The sequence below is a fragment of the Sitophilus oryzae genome, unplaced genomic scaffold (assembly GCF_002938485.1).
Source record: "Sitophilus oryzae breed Bouriz unplaced genomic scaffold, Soryzae_2.0 scaffold_172_pilon_pilon, whole genome shotgun sequence".
NCBI classification, from domain to species: domain Eukaryota; kingdom Metazoa; phylum Arthropoda; class Insecta; order Coleoptera; family Curculionidae; genus Sitophilus; species Sitophilus oryzae.
In genome coordinates, this window is record NW_022146424.1 from 7,357,376 (window position 1) to 7,379,055 (window position 21,680).

The 21,680-nt window shown below is 32.8% G+C and overlaps 2 protein-coding genes across 2 annotated transcripts; both read right to left on the reverse strand.

Annotated features, from left to right (window-relative positions):
• Positions 1–8,084: 8,084 nt before the first annotated feature.
• Positions 8,085–9,050, reverse strand: LOC115881565. The gene has a single exon (XM_030899107.1). It carries the CDS (start codon positions 9,048–9,050, stop codon positions 8,085–8,087), a length of 966 nt encoding a protein of 321 aa, XP_030754967.1.
• An 8-nt stretch (positions 9,051–9,058) lies between these two features.
• On the reverse strand, positions 9,059–9,793 carry LOC115881566. Its single transcript, XM_030899108.1, has one exon. It carries the CDS (start codon positions 9,791–9,793, stop codon positions 9,059–9,061), a length of 735 nt encoding a protein of 244 aa, XP_030754968.1.
• Positions 9,794–21,680: the final 11,887 nt, after the last annotated feature.

Genomic DNA, 21,680 nt, shown 5'->3' on the forward strand with positions numbered 1-21,680 from the left:
GAGGATACGTTGACCGGTGGATGTTATGTTTTTTAGAGAACGATTTTCAAGACTTGTTAGAAAAGTTAAATTTAGTTATAGCCAATTCTTATCTTTCTTGACTAATTTCACTTAGATTGCATGGCATTCTTATTCTTTTGTGATTTATAACTTATAAAAAGTCAGAATATATTACTAAACGGTTCTTTAAAATTTACATTACACAAACTAAAACTTAAAAAAATAATATCGCTGCAGTCACTGCAAACACTTTAAATTATTTTAGAAAATGCTCAAAAAATCCGCCATTGTTTTGAGTTACATCTTTTTAAAACTGAATTATTACCTATTCTCACAAAAGGACCGGTTGACTTAATTAAACTTCTCTCGTACCGCCACTTCGAGTGCCTCTCTTAATTCATAAACTCTTTTGTAAACCTTATTTTTAACCATACCGCAGAAAAAAATCTAAAATGGATAGGTCAGGTGATCGAGGAGGTCCATGCAATTAGTCCACCTCTTCCTATCCCTGAGTTTATATTATTATGATATCAATAATTTTTAACATTTCTTTCATTATGCGGGGGGGAATAATGAAAGTCATTTTGGAAACACTCTATTGATGCGCGAGTATCTGCACGCTTTTCTTCATTTGAGAAATTCATATTTACAATTTTGTTTATTTTAATTTACAAAGTTTGAATGTGACAGCTTCACATTTCTGAGAGTAACGGCGATTGAACTTGTTTCCATGGCTAACTAAGTGAAATTGTTTAAAAATGATAAGAATTGGCTATAACTCAGTAATTTTTCGAAGAAAACATATTATAACTTATATCGCTAAAAAGCTTAAAAAATGCCGCTTTTTATGAAGTCATGGCCAACTATGGTTTCCGTTTAAAAAAACATATGTTTGTGTGATATGTCAAAAATGACAGGCTTTAGAAAAAAACAAAGGACACGATCTCATTAAGGATGTGATTATCTACAACTTTTATCTGAAAACTTTTTGTCTAAAATAGCTTATAATAGAATTAGGGGCAATTTTTGAAATAGCCGAAATTTGTTTTTTTCAAAATATCTAGTAAGCCATGAATTTTTTCATAAATCTGAAAGGCGCATATTTATGACCCCACAAAACTGCAATTCTTTCCCCATTTAACCGACTCTCTATCTCCAGTAGTTTCCAAGATACCTATAGAGAACATCGTAGGAAACTCATCCTGTATATTTGACTTCTATTTTTTGTATGTATAAATTTTACTATTAAATTTTATTTTTTACACAACACATTAGTAAAGCTTTGCATTAGATTTGTTAATATTGTGTAAAAAATCATTTTTAAGATGTTAAGAAATTATATAAATGTTAAGAAATTATATGTTAAGAAATTATATAAATGATCACAATACACACTCTCAATAGATGGCGCCACTAACATGGAACCATTTTTTTAGTATGGCACTTTCCTTTCTTTTTCTAGGTATATTCTTTGCTTAGGCGTAAAAGTGCTTTACTTTTATGCCTCGGCGTTAAAATGACCTTTTTATATTGTCAATCACGTCGCAAAATTTAATACTTTTGTGATGTTTGAACAAAAATGTATTATTTTGCACTTTTCTTGTCAATCGACTAGTAACTAGAATCAAGTATTAAAATGTGGGAATAATACAGCAAAGACAAGCAAACAAATATGTAAAAAGTGTCAAACGCAGTTATCCGACAATTTAAAGTAAAGTACTCGACGTCTTAAAGAAAACTTGTCGGAAATTTTAAAACTCTTATTTACAATCTTCCTCCGCTTTTCTATAAGCGCTGGCTGTGCTGGCCCATTTTTAGTCTAAAAGCCGACCGCAAAAGCCCATCCGACTAACAATACACCGGAACCGAAAGTTGAACTGGACCGGAAACGGTAATCTCCGGAGTTATTAAACAAAATAACTCCGGAGCTATTACCTCAAATTTTCCGGTGTGGTAGAAATGCCTTTTTCGAACTTTGGTGTACTAGTTTTTCAGAATTTGTCAAAAATATACAGGTTGTTTCAAAACAAATGCGAAAAACTTCAGGGGGTGATTCCTTGTTCAAAATAAAGGGTAGTTTGCTTCATAAACGTTGGGTCAAAAGTCAACCATTAGGGAGATATTGCGGTACAAAGATGGCGGAAAAATAATGTTTTTATTTTTTATCTTGAAAACGAAAAGAGATAGACTAATAAAATTTTATGGAAGCATTACTGTTGTGAAAGCACACTTTCTGGTAATTTTTTCACTTTTTTAAAATGAGTGGAAGGTGTTGAAATAAACTACCCCTTTCATTCTTGTTAACGAAATTTAAAGAAAAATCTTATCAAACACATGCAAAAAAATTAATTTGGATAGTTTAGTTTGTTTAGAAACTTTTTTATCTCTTGTATTTTTTTGATAAAACTCACCGATTTGAAATTAAAAAATAAAATGTAGAGCATTACATGTCAGGACAAAAAACATTTTCTGATAAAGAATCTAGTGGGCTGCTGTAATTTTTTTAGGAATAAATCTAGTCGGCCGCTGTTACTTTTTAGGATGTTCCTAATATTATTTTATTTGACATTACTCTACTGCAATACGTTATTATCTAGATGATTATTATTATCGTTATTATCACTAGATTCTTAATCAGTAGCGTAACGTCAAATGTGAGGCCCACCCGCAAGATTTTTTAGGGGCCCTTATATTAAAATAAAAAAAAGACTAAAAAACATAATATAGCTTTATGTAGGTATATCAAGTCATTTAATATATAAAAACAAAAATTTAACTTAAGACATAAGAAAAAATAATAATAAAGGAACATAAAAAATAAAACATTACAAAATAAATCAACATAAAACAAAACTTAGGTACTAAAAGAAAACTAAATAATAAAAATAAATAAACATAAATAGAATTTTTCTAATAAAAATATGATTCAAATTAAAATAAACTAATAGGAACAAATAAAATGTAAAAAATGAACAAATAATGTGGGGCCCTCAAAATCACGAGGCACCCCCTCGAGGCGGGTGCAGCGCTACGCTACTGTTCTTAATCTAAAAATGTTTTTTGTCCTGACATGTAATGCTTTACATTTTATTTTTTAATTTCCAATCGGTGAGTTTTATCACAAAAACACAAGAGGTAAAAAAGTTTCTAAACAAACTAGACTATCCAAATTAAAGCATTTGCATGTGTTTGATAAGATTTTTCTTTAAATTTCGTTAACAAGAATGATAGGGGTAGTTTATTTCAACCCCTTCCACTCATTTTAAAAAGTAAAAAATTACCTGAAAGTGTGTTTTCATAACAGTAATGCTTCCATAAAATTTAATTAGTCTATCTCTTTTCGTTTTCAAGATAAAAAATAAAAACATTATTTTTCCGTCATCTTTGTACCGCGATATCTCCCTAATGGTTGACTTTTGACCCAACGTTTATAAAGCAAACTACCCTTTATTTTGAACAAGGAATCATCCCCTAAAGTTTTTCGCATTTGTTTTGAAACACCCTGTATATATTTTATGCAAAAATATTAATCGTGTGGTTTTGTTTATATTACCATAATACCATACGATCGAAAAAAAGGCGTCAAAGACGGCTGGGGAATGACAATCGGTAATAATTTTGGCGAGGTAAAGCCCAATGTATTTTTAATGGCGATTACTGCCAGTTGACCTTAAGAAGGTTCTAATTTATTTCTATATAAAGTAAAACTGATTTTTAAATTAACACACTAGTCTACTATATTCAGTTAGGGTTTTTTTCTCACATATGTCCATTGTTTAGTCGTTCTAACTACTTCATGGAATTTTAGAATTATCTCCACTTCATAATAATTTGAACATAACATTTAAAAACATTTTAAAAATTAGGTTGCGATATTTCTTACTAATGGGGGAACAAAGGTAATAAAAACTAATCCGCTAAAGAAAACAAATAATATGCCTGCAGGAATATTCAGACAATGTAGAAAAATTTGTTTGTACAATTTGTTTGCTTTTAATTTAAAGGATACCTACTGGATTTAAATTCCGTTCTATAAAACGCATTTATGGTTAAATTTGCCTTATTTTCCCTAGAATATCTTTTATTTCCTCTAATATTTCTTGAGGTTTATGCAAAAATAAAATCAGGTGTGCTTTAGCGAGGTAAACGTTTTCTAAAATTACCCTACTCAATATTCTGCTTGAATTTTATTTTAGTTTCTTTAACATTATTTTACGCAAAATTACCTCACTATCGAATCAAAAATTCACATTTACGTTTAATTTTACTATTTTCTAGGTTAAACTGGGATTTATGAAAAATTCATAGTAAAATCTTTATTAAATATTTTTTAAAAATATAAAAACGACATCAGCTTTTGACGTTTCTTACATCAAAACTAACTGTCACAGTGACACGTGTCGTACACGGTTAAGTTGGCCTTGGTCCAATTTATCGACATATTAAATTTCATTTAAATCGGACGATTTTTTCTAAGCTTTACCACTTTTCCTCTCGCCTGTTGTGTCGCGTGTCGTGTCACAGCCTTGAATCAATTAATTAATCAATAATTAAACTTTGAATGTTTTTAAATCTGACCACATTTTTTACTGATATTCTTGTGATATACACAACCAAATTCTCTATCTTTAGATGACCTCATAACGAGTTAATTAGTCCTATTTTGCTGGAACTGTGGAATAGTAAGGATAAAACAGCTAATTTTAGATCAAAGCTTGTAATTTAAGAAATTGCGGTGCTTATATAGGTATATACTAAATTTAGTAATGTACAGGGTGTCCCACTAAGAATAGCTCTCGGCTGTATCTCGGAAAGTATTAGCCGGTAAAAATATTTATAACTAAAGGGGCTATGAGAAATTGCTGGAAATTATTTTCAAGTTTGTAAAACGGCCGCTAGAGAGCGCAATTGCTATGGAAAATAAGAAAATATAATTTTTACAGAATTTTGCCTAGATAATGGGTGCTATAGATAATAGCTTCATAATCTTCAGTAAATTTTGGATTTTTCTTATTAGAACCATTTTCCCCTATCTGCTAAAATAAAGTGGTGGGGGAAGGTTAGATCTATCTTTATTTAAATGTTAATAACTCCAGACTGGATGATCAGAATCCAACAAACAAAAGCTCGTTTAAAAAAGCGTTTCTTACTCTATATTATACCATAAAAAAAATAATAATAAAGTTTTGAACGTAGACGCTAGGGAGTGCTTTCTAACAATTTAACAAACAGCGAGTTTTTTCCAAAAAAAAATACAACAGTATATGTAATTTTAGCTTATAGTAAAGAGTAGTAAAAGCTTAAAAAGTCAGCAAAAACCGCACTTTGATATCTTCTTTCAAACCGAAGATATTAGCAAAATTATAACAGATACCAAAAATTAAACCCTTAATTACCTCATTTTTACAACATGGTATCAGTAACCTTCTTGATTATGCCCATTCCAACAAAAAAAAATAAGATAGAAACAGTTAGTTCATTTTAAAATCGACGAAATACCAGAATATCATAATACCAGATGTATTATCTAATAATTGAGATATTAGTAACAGTGAACAAAAAAAAAATTACCGAATATTATGAAGCTATTATTTATAGTACCCATTATCTAGGCAAAATTCTGTAAAAAATCTATTTTCTTATTTTCTTATTTTCCATAGCAGTTGCGCCCTCTAGCGGCCGTTTTGCAAACTTGAAAATAATTTCCAGCAATTTCTCATAGCCCCTTTAGCTGTAAATATTTTTTCCGTAGGCCCTACGGCTAATTCTTTCCGAGATACAGCCGAGAGGTATTGTGGGACACCCTGTATATGTCGCAGGCGTATCGAATAATTCGGCATTTTGCAAAAAGAGCCTATCTGTTTCAGTCAAAAATATTTAGTTTTAATATTTTTGGTTTCAGTCGCTTTGATGTCTAATCGGAATTAGGAAATGTAAACAATGATGACATTTGCTGTACATTTCTGCAAAAAGACCGCTCGTTTTCAGTCTATCTTCAAAATGCCTAATGAAGACTAGTTAGATTGCACAAAATATTTTATGGGGGACATTTCTTGAACTTCCTTTTCAAAATTAGGAAATAATGGCACAAAATAGAGGTGATTCTGTTAATGAGAGTGTGGTCAAGAACGTGTTGTGTAACAACCCAAATTCGTCAACAAAGTTGAAGAGGTTGGCCAACTGTATAACAAATAACCTATAACAAATAACCTAAAAGAAAGAAACCTACGTTTTGTTAAATATTTTTTATTGTGATTACCTCGGATGCGCCTCGACAGAAGCAATATTTTGGGAAATTTGAGGAGAATATAGGCCAGTCAATCTGGAGGTTGAGGTGGAAAAAATTAGTAACCAACCGATCTCAACGGGAATGTGTAGATAATGATCTCCTATTTAACCCTTTAAAAGTCCCATTCGGTCCCAGTGGGGGAAGTTTGAAAAAAACCGCCGCCATCTTGGATTTTTTCGTTTTTTTCAAATATCTCCGTTTGCATAACTTTTTTCCAAAAAAATAAAGATATGTTTTTTGTAGAGAATTAAATTTAGAATATTTTACCTTCAATCATTTTTTTTCTAAAATACATATTAATAGAGATAAAGCAATTTTTTACTATACGTTTTATAAATTTGCCAGTGTTTTTAAACCAATCAGCTTTAATTTTTGCGTTAACAGTATAATAATAGCTTTAATATAGATAACCAAGTATAAATTTAACCATTAAAACAATTAAAAATAACGTTTAAATATTATTTATTAAATAAACTTATTGTTAAAAAAATTATTATTAAATTAAAGTTATTAAATTATATCTGCTATGACGTCATCCTGAGCGTCATTTTCGTCTTCAACTAAAATACAAAAGTTTGTGCAACTGATTCCGTAACACTAACCACACGTTGAAGAACATTTAATAGCCAGTTTTCCACAAGAGCAATTATTAAAGCACTGACTCTCTTCGCAATTGCAAAAAAAAATAGTAGATCAGGAAGCGCCACATCTTCTATTGATTACATAGGTGTCAGATTGCCTTTCTGAATTTTCTTCCATCCATATCGTAAAGAATCTAACTTGTTCCCAATCTATTCTTGAATCTAAAAAATACTACTTATAACATTTTCTATAAAGCTTGTTTCATATAGACGCGAATCGCGAATTGCGAAAAGCGATTCGCCAAAAAATATTCGCAAAATTTGGACCTATTTCATACAGTCGCGAATTTTTAGGGACATTTCATTTTTGTTCCACGGAAAGTTACCAAAAAAATCCTAACCTGAGATAACTTAATTTGTTTTATACATATTTATTCGTGATTACGATCTTTATTTTATATTTTATAGCATACAATATGAGTTTCCATTTTTTTAATAATTATGAATATCGATTACGATTGTGGGATTGGAATAGAATAAGGTGCAAAATTGCCATTTACTTATTGTTAAAACGTAGAAGAGAACGGGTTTATAGTTTATAGCACAGGTCTATAGGTCATTTATGGGTCATTTGGGACATGTGAAATATTCAAATTTTGTAAGCAACAAGGTGCTTGTCACAATTTAATTCAAGAAATAAAAAAAAAATGAGAAAAAATTTAGGAAGATTTTCACAGATTGTCTCTATAGGAGTTTGATAACTTGGTTGAAGTTGAAAAATTGTCACCATATATATCAAAAACATATGCACGAGAACCAAATAGGGGAAATGTGCCCTTGATGGACCCCTTAAGGAAATTCCATTATAACTTTTTAGTTTTTGTAGTTATTAGATTTATTTTTTTGAAAATCGATTATTTACTTCCAAATTTAATATATTATGAGGTGAATTTGCTACTAAATAATTTCGTATTAAATAAAATAATCATAATAATAAAACATAGTCGAGGGTCTATCATTGGCACCTATGTACCTATGTCGGTCCCCTATAAAAACAACAGATAACGCCTTTCAAAAGTTTTATTTTAAACAAAATATTTTTCTATAATAAAAATGGAATAAACTAACCTAAAGCAGACAAAAAAAATAGTTTAAAAGTTAAGAAAAAAATAAAATTTACATTAGTTTAACAAACACAAGACAAATAATTAAGATTAGGAGCATAATTCGCAAATAAACGTTTTACATCGGTAGCTTACACTAGCACATAAATTGTGGCACCAGGACTGACAAAGCTGGCATTTAATCCACTTCTCTCTCGCACGTGATTGAGAGAATAACTCATTGCAATATAGACAACTAGCATCGGATTCATCCTTTTCGCGTCCTAAAAATTCTTCTAAGATGGTTTCATCTTCATCAGAGCTGTCGTCATTATTTGCAATGACAAGTTTTCGTTTTACTGCCCTGCCCTGTTGTTTTCTTAACTTTATTTCCTTCTCAATTACTTTATCTTTAAGTTCAGAAATTTCTGGGGTTGAATTTAAATGGCCAGTTTTTCCACGCTTTCTCTTGCTTCCTTTATCAGCACCAATGGCTATTGCTTGTGGTGGGGGCAAAATTTCTTTTACCGATATGTCGAACACTGATGATGAAGACAAGTTATGACCAGATGTACTTGGTTGGTCTTGAATGTCTAATTCCATTTGGTTTTCGTTGATATCGCCTCGAGTTTCGGAAATCTGCTTATCTGTTGCTAGAGCTGGTGCAAACTGCCAGTCCTCAAAAACATGGGGGTTAAAAGGATGGATGCCCGTCTTCTTGAACAAATTTATCGCATTTGATGGGACTGCACTTTTTAGATAGGCTTGGTTTAGCAGACCTGCTATTTTGAATTGGGTTACTGCTTTTCCCGGGTTTTGACGCAGCCATAACTGGATTTCTTGATCAAAGTAGGTATGAAGTGGACGAAAAAATCCAACATCCAAAGGTTGAACGTGATGAGAACAGTGTGCAGGAAAACAAAACACAATAACACCATTTTCTTTTGCAATTTGTAGAGATTCAAGACTTTTATGACTACTGTGACCATCAAGAAGTAAAAGAGTTTTATTCTCATTAGACGCTTTCGTATATCTTACGAAATGCTTTAGCCATTTACAAAAAATTTCACTGGTCATCCAACCATTCAACCTTCATCACCGTTCATTAGTTCCTCATTCATCCTTTGACGAGGATAAATAAGAGCAGGAGGGACGTAAGTGCCTATGGCATTTATTGCGCATACTACAGTTACATGCTGTCCACGCTCGGCACTACTAAGAGCACCCACTTGCTTCCGACCTTTTGCAGCGTAAATTTTTTGGCATTTTTTTTGCACTGTAGTCAAACCTGATTCATACATATTGTATATATTTTCGGGCAAAAAGTTGTACTGCTCCAGAATATTGGATAGTGCGTTAAAATAGGCTTCTATATTAGGTTTTTTAAATGCCTGGGCTCTAGCTAATGACGTACTTTCTGGGCTTCTCAAAGATATTTGTGGATTGCGTTTTAGGAATCCCCTAACCCACTTCCAACCTGCCAGTTTAACTTCCCGATTGAAACAATGTTTTATTTTATTTTTTTCGGCTACTTCAAATACCATCCGCCGTAAATCTTTGGAAGTTAGTCCAAAAAATCTTGTCTCCATTTCGATTATATGACCTGCAATCTCGTCTTCTATGGCTTTGGAGAAAGTGGCCTTTCGCCCTCCTAAATAACCCTTGGAGCTGTCTTGTTTCTCTAAGCGTCTTCGCAATGTTGTCTTGGGAACATTAAAGGTCTTTGCAGCTAATTTATAGCCCATATTTTGGCTTTGTACGTTAATAATAGCCCGTCGCATGTCCTCCTCATTCCACTGTTGCCGTTTGTTAGATGCCATGTCTATAAAGAAAAAGAAATAACTTAAAAATATAAAAAATGCATTGCCTATGATGGCCCTATGATTTTCCTATGATGGACCCCTGGTTCATCATAGGAAACAGCTAAGGGATCCATCATAGGCCATTTTGAATACGCCATTTAAAAATCCCAAGTTTTTAAAATATTGGACATAACCCTAATTTGTGCTCGGCACTTATTACACAACACTTCTTTTAACCTACCGCAACAACAGCAGATTCTAGCTGTGCGTAAAAAAAAGTTACTTGACATCATATCATGCTACTTTGTTACATCAATACTTACCAGTAATAAGTTTATTTTTTAATTTCACAAAAACAGCTTGTATTTGCGTAAGCACATGTAAACAACTAATTTTAAACTTTAACCAGTCTACCCTAGGTGGCCACAGTTCGTTATCCGCGGTAAATTTGAAATTATAGCTAGTGGTTCATCATAGGCGGGGGTCCATCACGGGCACATTTCCCCTACGTTTAAATTATTTTAGACGTATTTGACTATGTATTTGACGAGAACCCATTTCAACTGGAGAACACAGAACACACTAAAGCTGGAGAAATGCTTTCAAGTTACTTTGCGACAGCGTCGTCAAACGGTCAAAATAATCGATAACCGGATCACAACACCATTCTGCGCAAACGCGAACCTTAAAATCGCGCGAATATTCGCAAAAAGTTGAAAACACTTTAACTTTCCCGCCCCCCAAATTTTAAATCTTGCGAATCGCCAAAATCTTAAAATTTCTGACAGCGCCGCCATGATCAGTAAAATTGGACCAATGAGAGCAGTTTCGCAAAATCGCAATTCGCGATTCGCGTCTATATGAAACAAGCTTAATAGATATATCTTTACAGTTACCTGAAAGTATGTCCTGAGTAAATGGAGTTTTCAGAGTTCTTAGTTGGAGGCGAATGGGCTAAATTGAAGGTAGTCTTAAGGGTTTGTCTTGATGTAATACTATATGTAATAGTATAGAGTGTATCTCAGATGGTTAATATGTTTAATATAGCTTGGGCAGTGATATAGCTTTAAAAGATAATTTAATCCTGACTGAAACAAGTCAAAAATGAAAAAAGATGACGATCTTTGTCAATACAAATGCTACCAAAAAAATGCTACCAAAGATGACTTGTTTCAGTCAGGATAAAATTATATTTTAAAGCTATATCACTACCCAAGCTATATTAAACATATTAACCATTTGAGATACACTCTATACAATAGGATTACATCAAGACAAACCCTGAACTGAGAATTCTGGAAAACTCCATTTCCTCAGGTAACTGTAAAGATGTATCTATTATAGGAAATGTTATAAGTCATATTTTTTAGATTCAAGAGTGGATTAGTAACAAGATCCTTTACAATATGGATGGAAGAAAGATCAAAAAGGCAATCTGACACCTATTCAATCAACACAAGATGTGGCGCCTCCCGACATACTAAAATTATTTTATTTTTTTGCAATTGGAAAGACAGTGTTCTAAAAATTGCTCTTGTAGAAAACTGGGTCTTAAATGTTCTTCAAAGTGTGGTTAGTGCTACGGAATCAGTTGTACAAACTTTTGTATTTTAGTTGAGGACGAAAATGACGCTCTGGATGACGTCATAACAGATTTCATCTAATAACTTTAATTTAATAATAATTTTTTAACAATAATTTTATTTAATAAATAATATTTAAACGTTATTTTTAATTGTTTTAATGCTTAAAGTTATACTTGGTTTATCTATATTAACACTATACCGTCAACGCAAAAATTATAGCTGATTGGCTTAAAAAACTGGAAAATTTATAAAACGTATAAAAAAATTGCTCTATCTTTATTACTATTTATTTTAGAGAAAAAAGAATTAAAGGTAGAATATTGTAAATTTAATTCTCTACAAAAAACATGTGCTAGTCCTTGTGTATAATTGAGGCTCTTTTCTAAGACAACCAATGCTATTTAGGGTTTTTATGTTCACCTTTTGAAGTCCTACACCTGCTTGTACATTTTCTGAAGGGCTCCAGTGACAGTACCCCGAGCTGCTGTACACCGCCGTAGCAACCCTGTAGCTATACGCCGTAGCTCAGCCGGAGGAAGTTTTCAATATCACATCGAGTAGAGTAAGACTGTACAATTTTAGTTTAGATTTAGTTTGATATTTGTAATCGACCCAGGATATTGTACTTAGTTTAAGTAAGGGGGATTATGACGTCATACTTTAGTTAGTTAGTTTTCTTCATTTAAATTTTATGCTACTTTTCAACGTTTATTCATTTCCATTTCTTTAAATATTAACTTTTAATATTTTAATAAATTGCTTAAACATTTTTAGTAGTATTATTTGCAGTCTAGTCTCATAGTTAAGTTAGAGTCACTTAAGTTTAACGAGTTATAGCATATTTGAAGTTTATGGTAGTTGCACTCAACAGTTCGAGGCTAGTGTTGAAGTCTACTTAATAGTAACATTTTTATGCCGAGTTCATAGAGTATAATCTCGTGGCGCCCTTTTATTAACATCTTTGAACCCCGATCACCCGGCTGTTAAAATTAAAAAGCTAGTGGCCTCTATGCAACTCATCCTAATTAAGTAAACTTGTGTTTTATTGAACTTCAAATTAGAAAGGGCGTGGCACAAATGATGAAAATGTATTATGGACACAATAATTTTATTTCAAATTAAACATTGCCTGCAGCACTCAAACAAGTTCCAGAAACATTTCAATTAAAATGAAACAATTCCTGTGACTTCCTCTATCCCTCGTTGCATTAAAGCTATATAATTCAACAGGCTTATTAAGTTGCAAATATGTCGTTTATATTTCAGTGATTCAATTCATTTGCACCACCTCAATATTAAGCCATCAAGTCAGAAAGCCGCGAACGTTCTGCCAGACCCGATTGCAACTATTTCCAGAAGCGAGACGATGGATGCTCTAGTTACAACAGTGAGAGAGCGAATCGTTAGCAACTATCTCAGTGTAATTCTCTACTCAGTTTGCTTGCAGTTTCCGCCAACCTAGCTTTGTGTTGGCCGATAAATATTTGAGCAGAGATCGACCCACGGATATATTCGCGTGATAGAAGAGGATGTAATCGTATAAAGGATCGATGTATGTCCTAAATTTCCTTCAGTCTATTGTTATTAACATCTACGACTAAAAATTTTACAAATAATTTTTTTGCAAATTTGAATTTTTAGGGTTCCGTACCCAAAGGGTAAAAACAGGAACCCTATTACTCTCGTTTATATATTCTTAAAGTTATTCAACCGACTAGATAAAATGTGCTGCCAGCTGGAGGACAAATCGTGAACCTTTCGGGGCGGAGTCAAAAATATCGATTATTTTCGTTACTTTCTTCAGAGTAATGCGAGGGGTGTCTCACTCGGGTAAAAAATGTACACGTACTGCCAAAATATCCTTCCACTGCTAAGCGACTGCCAATGACTATGAAGAGGACTGCCTATGACTGCCATGTAATTATTATAGGGGACTGCCATAAGACTGCCAGCGACTGTCATAAGATTGCCAGCGACTGCCAAGAAAATGTACATGTAATTCCAATAGTGAGACACCCCTCGGAGTAACGTAATAATATAGCCCGGGTTTCTGCATCTTTAATAGTGATCAGCTGATTAAGAAATTTAAACGAATCTTTTATTTTATTGTAGATTGTGGATTATTTTTGCCTGTTATTTTAAAAATTCTAAACCGTATTAAGAAAGAAATTATTATTTCGAGATGTTGGTACATTTTTGTAATTTATGATAATGCTAATTACTGTTAATTAATATTTAGAAAAAGTTACATACCTACTTTAATTTGATTTAATGCAGGTTTATAAAAGAATCATTTCATTCTTAGATTATTTTATTCTAAACTGAGTGTTTTACGAATTTTACGATTTTTTTTTGAAAACATAAAACTTTTTACATTCTTCATTAAATGTTTAAAAAATTGCAACTTGCTTAAACAAAAATTGTAAATATGAATTTTTTAATGAAGAAAAGCGTGTAGGATTATTGGTTCAACTTTTCTTGGCCATATATTTTCCAGGATACGACCGGTGAACGTTATTTACGTTTTTTAGAGAACGGTTTTCAAGACATGTTAGAAAAGTTAAATTTAGATAGCCGGGCATGCATCAATAGGGTGGTTCCAACATGACTTTCATTATGACACCTCCCCCCCCATAATGAAATAAATGTTAAAAATTATTTATATCACAATTATGCAAACTCAGAGATCGGAAGAGGTGGACCAGTTGCATGCCCCCCCCCAAGTTTTAAAATAGCCAAAATTTAATTTTAAAGCGATAAACTTTTTCAAAAATCCGAAAAAAGCATATTTATGACCCCACAAAACTGCAATTCTTTCCCCATTAACCGACTCTCCATCTCCAGTAGTTTTCGAGATACCCATAGAGAACATCGTAAGAAACTCACCCTGGATAGTATTTTGAAACTAACTATTATCATTATTTGACTAGATTAATTTAATTTCAAATAAATTTGATCAGATTTTTTTTCGTATATTCTGCTACCAGAAAACCAAGATTACGCACTTTTCAACGAAGTTGAAGGAAGATATAGTGTATCTATCACAATACTTAATAGAACTACTACAATTATTACAAGAAAAACAAAAAGAAGAAATACCCAAATACCCCTTCACCTACTACTCAACTACAAAATAAACGAATATAATCTCTTAAAAACACTACACAACTACTTATTCTTGTATTCTACACTGAACAAATTCTCAAACTTACTAATTTATCAAACAAAAAGAAAAAATAACAAAATTATCCCTTCACCTACTACTTAACTACAACATAAACTATAAAAACACTACCTAAACTATTTTTGGTAGACTAACATGCTACACTAACAGTATAATTAAACTTAATAAATTAATCTAATTTTACACTACAACTACAAAGAAAAAAGAAATAAGAACATTTTCCAAAACTAGAAGAAACAGAACTTCCATACGTGCGACCAGTATAATAGGTCAAGGGGACAAAGAATACAAAATACTTTAAAATGTGCATTCAGAAAGAAAAAATACCTCGAAAATTTTCTAAACAAACATTTTTATTTCTTATCAGTGAGAAGCATCGGCCTTGAAGAATTTGTCGGGTATTTACAATGGTCGAATTGTATAATTGCCAGCTTTTATAGCATATCTAATAGCAAAATAAAAACACTAAATCACCACAATACACCAAAACACTTTTATTTTACATTGGACGCGCGTTTCGCTAACCATGTTAGCATCATCAGCAGATGATTATAAACTCAAAATTTATATCATATATAATTATATCTAATAGACAAAAAGTATCTGGTCGATTAGTAACCAATTGGCACAGTCCGAAAATCATCGATTTTTATTTTCTCTGTTTTTATTGGTAGCTTCAAAATTCAGAGTAACAAAAAATATTTTTCTGTAGGGAAACCGGTCCTGCCATCTAGTAGTCTTAGTCCATAAACGTCTTACTTTAAAAATATTTCGATCTACGATACGATCTACTTTAAAAATATATATACAAGGCTATTACTGAGACTTCGCTGTCCGTCCGTCCGTCTGTCACAAAGCTCTATCTTATGAACCGTTATAGCTAGACAGTTGAATTTTTTACAGATAATGTATCTATGTTGCCGCTATAAGAACAAATACTAAAAACAGAATTAAATAAATGTTTATAAATAAAAAAGTACTTTCACTAAACATTATCTTTAAAGTAAGAATTTTACATAAAATCTTTCAAGTCCTCGGTGGCCGCGTGGTTAAAGCGTTAGGACTTTACGCTGCTATGACATTGGAGCCGTAGTAAGGCAGGTTCGAATCCTAGCAATAACTCCTGAAAGATAGTTTTTAGGAGTAAGATTTTTTAGGAGTTATTGATCCTAGTCAAGGCTACTTTTTTTAATCGTTTTTTTTTTAATATTTACACATTTTTACAAATTTATTTTTACTTTTTACATATTTATTATTGATTAATACAATTTTTAGTAATGTGTTTCTTAACTTTTTTTAAATTACTTATACGCGCATTCAAAATTTCAGCTAAATCGGGAAGTTTATAATAATATGGTGTCTAATGTTGTATAGATAATGAATGGTACGGAACCTTTCGTGCGCGAGTCCGACTCGCACTTGACCAATTTTTATATATGCTCCATGTATCCAAATTATTTTCAGCATTACAGTGTTGCCGCATCATTTAAAAAGTAAAGCTTTTTTGTTATATTAAACGGTAATAACGCCCGATATATTCCAACATTTTTGGTATAATATTTTTACTATTATATCCACAAACAATATATTTATTCGACACATTTTGCACCGATTATATATTAGCGATATGGTATGATATTTATTTAATTCAATTCAAAGTATCCATTAACTATTACTACGCTTTATCTATTAATGCATATTATTACATGTTAAAACAAACATAATACCTCTAATTGAAACATATTACATATTATTAATATTGCATTAGCATATATACATACTAAATGTGTATTAGTTATAAATAGTCCTAATATGATCTATTTAAATGAATTTGGAAATGAATAAATGGATTATACAGAAAAAAAAATAGTGTGTGCACTATGTACGCATATTTGAAATGAAACTTCTTACTAACAGCTGTTAAATTGAAAAAGTAAAGTAAAGATTTCAGTTAACGTCTCCTTTTTGCTGCCAGGGCTAATCTGGACGGGGCCTACTTTGTTTACGCGGAATCCGAACCGCGGTCTTTGGCCATATCATGGTCAATGGCCTACCGACTTGGCCAGTGTCTAAATCAACTCTTACTCATGAGATATCCGATCTCATCCGGCCTCGAACCGGCGTGATTGAGCAGTGTGTATCAATAGATTTTACACTTTTGCCTTTATTGGACAACAGCACGATACAGAGTTTCGAACCGGTCACCCGTCCATCCAGTAGTTTCGCCTTACGTCGCTTAACTTCAGTGTTCTAATGGGAACCGGTGTTTCGACGTATAGCTGGGCCGTTGCTTCTTTTTCTTTAATATATAGTGTCCTACCTTGGTATCCCTTTCTTTCATTCCTCAGTCCCAAATATAAATTTTTAATTTGCCATGTTTTATAATGCTCTTCTATTTTCATTAAGTTTTCCTCATAAAACTTCCTCTTTTTATCTTGGAATATGTTTTTAGTTCTTCTTCTTTTTTTCGCGTATTCTATTCTAGTTTGTTGTGTTTCTTTTTCCAACATCTGTAATCTTGGTTTGTAAGTAAGTTCTTTAGTAAACTTCTAGCTCCATTTTATATTCTTCATCAAACCATTGTTTTGACTCACTATTAAATTGAAGGATTTGATGTATATATATTTTTTATGAATACTTTTTATAAACTTCAAAAAAATTAGAGTTAATATAAAACCGTCTACTATTCTAGCTTTATAATTTTATGTTTTTTTAATTTTTATTAAACATTTGAAAAAGAAATCAATTTAGTGTTCTTACCTGTTATCGTTCAAATCCATGTTAATATATAATAAAAATATTTTGGATTTTTATCTTTTATTTTTAAATATATTTTTGGAACTGCTAGTTTTAGTAATTATTAGATTAAACGAACTAAAAAACAATTTAAATGAAAGAAAGGAACCTACGTTGTGTTAAATGTTTTTTTATTATGATTACCTCGGATACGCCTCGACAAAGCAATATTTTGGGAAATTTGAGAAGAATATGTTATGTAAATAAAACGCTAAATTTGTAAATAGCCCTACTTATTTTATTAAATGAAATGAAAGGAGTGCCGTACTCTGCTGCAATTCACATGTAAAAGAGCACGGCAGAGAAAACCATGAGCACTATTCCAGAGAATCTAACTATGCTGTCGTGAACTTTAATAAAAGAGAAATAATGATATAGAAACTGTCCTCATACCTAGGTTTATAGTTTAATACATTCAAAACATGCCACATTTATATCGTTCAAAACTGAAGAGTTTTTTGTTAGTTTAACGGGCCCCCACCCGTAGGTACGAAGTCCCTTGTTGCGGAATCGACGCTAAAGTTGAATGTTTGGTGCCAATATCTTATAATTTAATAAATTGTAAGTTATTCTATGAATTATTTTATTTATTGTTTTTGTTTGCCTTTTTGCGAGCTAAGATATTCGCCCATGCATGGTCGAAAATTGTTAGTACACTCAACAAGGCTCTTATTCTCACAAACCACAAACATCGGCACAAAGGAACAGTAAACGATTTTATTTAGATTACTTTTAAGCTGAAATTATTTACAGCATAAATAGATTCCATTAAATGCATACACATGTTATATATTGTCTTTGTCAGATCAAATGAAGAAGGAAAAGCTTTAGAACAGAATTACAACAAGAAAACAAAATAATATGATTTAGTTAACATTAGTTAAATAATGAGAAAACTTTTACTTTACCTTTAATAACATTCTTTGTCACAAAACTCAAGAACCAAAATAATATCAATGCGTCTCGAATGGTAGGCTAGAAGCTGTTATCTAACAACTATCACCTCTGTTCGTCGCCTGATTTCCCTCTCCCTAGTTTGTGAATAATATTTTAAAAATCAATAATTTTGTTTATGTATACAGAGTGTTACTGTTAAAATAAATGTCTTGAATTTAAATAAATATGTCTATTTTTAAATAGGCGGTTCATCTCATTTGGATTGTCATAGTTTCTTTAACAGGACTCTGTCTCCTCAATAAACACCTCAGTAGACTGAAGTTAAGAAACAACGGCGAATGGAGATTCTATGGGGAAAATGGAGAAACACTTAATTACTGAGTGCGACGAGACGACAACCGTTAGTGCCATAAATTATGGTGCGACTGATATCGGTGATAGAGAATTAACCTCTGGAAAACAGTCTCAGATACTGGCTTTTGTCCAAGCCCTGAGACTGTATGATGAGTTATAACTCAGGAAAGGCATAATAGAAATCCCTATAGTTCTTACTAAAGGTACATTCAGGCTGAGAGCGTCGAGCGTCGCGTCGCGTTTGTGTCGCGTCCGCGTGTCGAAATGGAATCAATTCATTTAACTTAAATTAGACCGTTAAGGTAGACAGCGCGCGTTGCGTTTGGCGTTGCGCTAGCGTTCGCTGAGCGTCGGGGTTCGAGTTCAATGGGGCGGACGCGACGCAAACGCGACGCGACGCTCGACGCTCTCAGCCTGAATGTACCTTAAAAGTTATTTAGCCACAAATGACTTACAAGATCAACAATCTTCTCAGTATCACTATTTTGATTACGTAGTTATTTAGTTAATTTAGTATTTTTTAAATTTGATCTATTTAACCAATGAAATAATAATTTACAAAATGGAACAAATTAAACACCATCGACGCTGTGCGCGACAAAACCTTAGTTTAACAACCCGATCCATCTACAGGGCGAGCCAGAGAAACTAAATGCCGATTACGCACATTTTACCATTCGTATGGTGTGAGTTGATTAAGTGCCCGCTTAATCAGCGATTTAATGGGAATTTGTCGCTTGCGCGTGTTTGTTAATTAGATAAAACGATTTGTTGGCGAAGCACAACAGGACGATGTCATTTCATCAAAATTTATAACGCTAATCACGTCATATTATCCCCCTTTCAATTCCTATTTGCTATCGGATTATTTTTTATTTTACTACACATTGAAATACAAAAATTCCTGGGTATTTTGCTCTACTCTGGAAAATCTAAAGAAAAAAATAAAGAAAAAAAATTCTGTGTACACTATGTGCCCATATTTGAAGTGAAACTTACTTTTACTTTCGTCTGTCTGTCTGTCCATCTGTCTCTCTGAGAACTCTATTCGGGGATCCACGTGCTGACTTTCGTTCCAATCGGCCCATAATTAAGAAAAATCCTGACGATTTCGTCCATTTAGAGCTAACGGTTCGAAACGTCGAGTGCGTCATCCCGTCCCCAATTATGCCTAAATTGACCCACATTTTTCTTCAATATCAAATCGTTAAGCGGTCCATATCAAACAAATTGCGCAACAAAGCGATGCACAACGTTGTGTTGCACAACCGCATCACTTACGCACTTGGTAAAATTTTGATCAAACTTTTTATTAAATGTTGTGCATTGTTCGAGAAACAATCGTGTCCTCAATTGCCATTGCATCAATTGTTATCGTACATATCCTAGATGATGTCGATGATACCAAAAAACGAAAGAAAAAACAAAGAATTTGGATGAAAGAACTAAAATATTGCACAACGAAGCGCAACACACACATAAAGTACGTCTACTGGATCTGTGTCATGATAAAAGAACGGTTTGGTTTGATCTGTGTCTATGAAAGGAATGCGAACAAAAAAACATTTAAATAAACAGCAATGTATTTTATACATCGACTTGACGAGTACGTCACCGCAAATCGCTCCGCCAACTCATTTTATGGGCTACTTGCAAATTTGTCGAATTTTTATTGATGAGACGTGTCGTCTAATTTTTTACGAAAAACATCGAGAGAATATCGTTTCCCCTCTCACGGATACCCCGTAGCTACAGAACGGACAGACGTACTGTACCCTACACAACGCGTTGCGCAAACAGTTAATTTTTGAAACTTATCAAACAATTGCGCAACGCATCAAACAGTACCATACATTGGCAACTCGTTGCGCAACAGCCTGTGTTGCGCAATTTGTTTGATAATGTATGGGCCGCTTTAGTCTCACCATGATGAAGATGTAAACGAAACGTATCAAACTTTGCAAAGTGGGACCGTATGCACCGTCGCTCACATAGCCTACCCACCAAATTTGGTCGCGGTCGGACGATATCAACTTTTGACATTTCTTACGTCAAAACTGTGATAGTTAGTTTTAGCTTACGTCAAAACTGTGACTTACGTATAGCGTCAATACAATAAAAATAAGGAACAGATATGAAATGGATATGAAATGGAAACGGAAGGTATAGTGAGAATCAACCTTAAATCGGAGGATTTTTCCGCCATTGACGATGAAGTTTCATAGTTCTTTTTCATTACTTTCTATCCGATCCCTTGATAGGCTGACTCCAAAGTAGGAGAACCTTATTTTCTTTGCCTTGAGGTGACTAAGTGTGCTTGACTATCGGATAAGATGGCGCGATTTCTTGTTTCCGATAGTCTCTATAGTTAGTTTTAGACCCAAATACTGAGATCCCTCTTCCTGCTTTGGTTTTGGAAGTATCAGTATACTACGTTAATGTATGATCTTTTTACTGCTGAGCAACCGTTTCTCTCTTGCAGTTCCTTTTATGGCTCGCTCAATACTACATTGAGATGTTCTGCATTCTTGGTATGTCATCTACCGGGAGTTTGGAGAAGTGAAATTTTCCATTTGAAGTACTGTTTCCGTCAATGACCATTTTAATCACTGTCGTATAGATAATATACAAATCTATGTGCCTTTGTTTAACACAATAAGCTTTGTCTATTTATGTTATATTTCTTATATTACGTGGAGGATATTTTTTTTTGGAACGAATTTTTATTTGTTTCCAAGAAGAGAACAATTATTGAACTCTTTTAAGTGTTTGTTTCGAATCAAATACTTTTAAAATCTAATTCAAAACATTTTCACAATTCTCACCAATTTGAATTGCGAAATTTAGTTCAAAAACCCAAGATTTTCCAGATTAGAGCGTAATAAAATATTTGACGATTTAAAGCTCGGCAGTCAATTATAAATCGGAACACATAACGATGCGGTCCCCCTGACTAACGATTATTTTATTTTATATTTTGATATATATGTTGATGCGAGCCTAAATTATTTTCACGTCCTTTCTGTAAACCGCAGCGAACACGATCGATAACCCTGTAACCACCGGCGTACCCAAAAGGGAGTTTGGG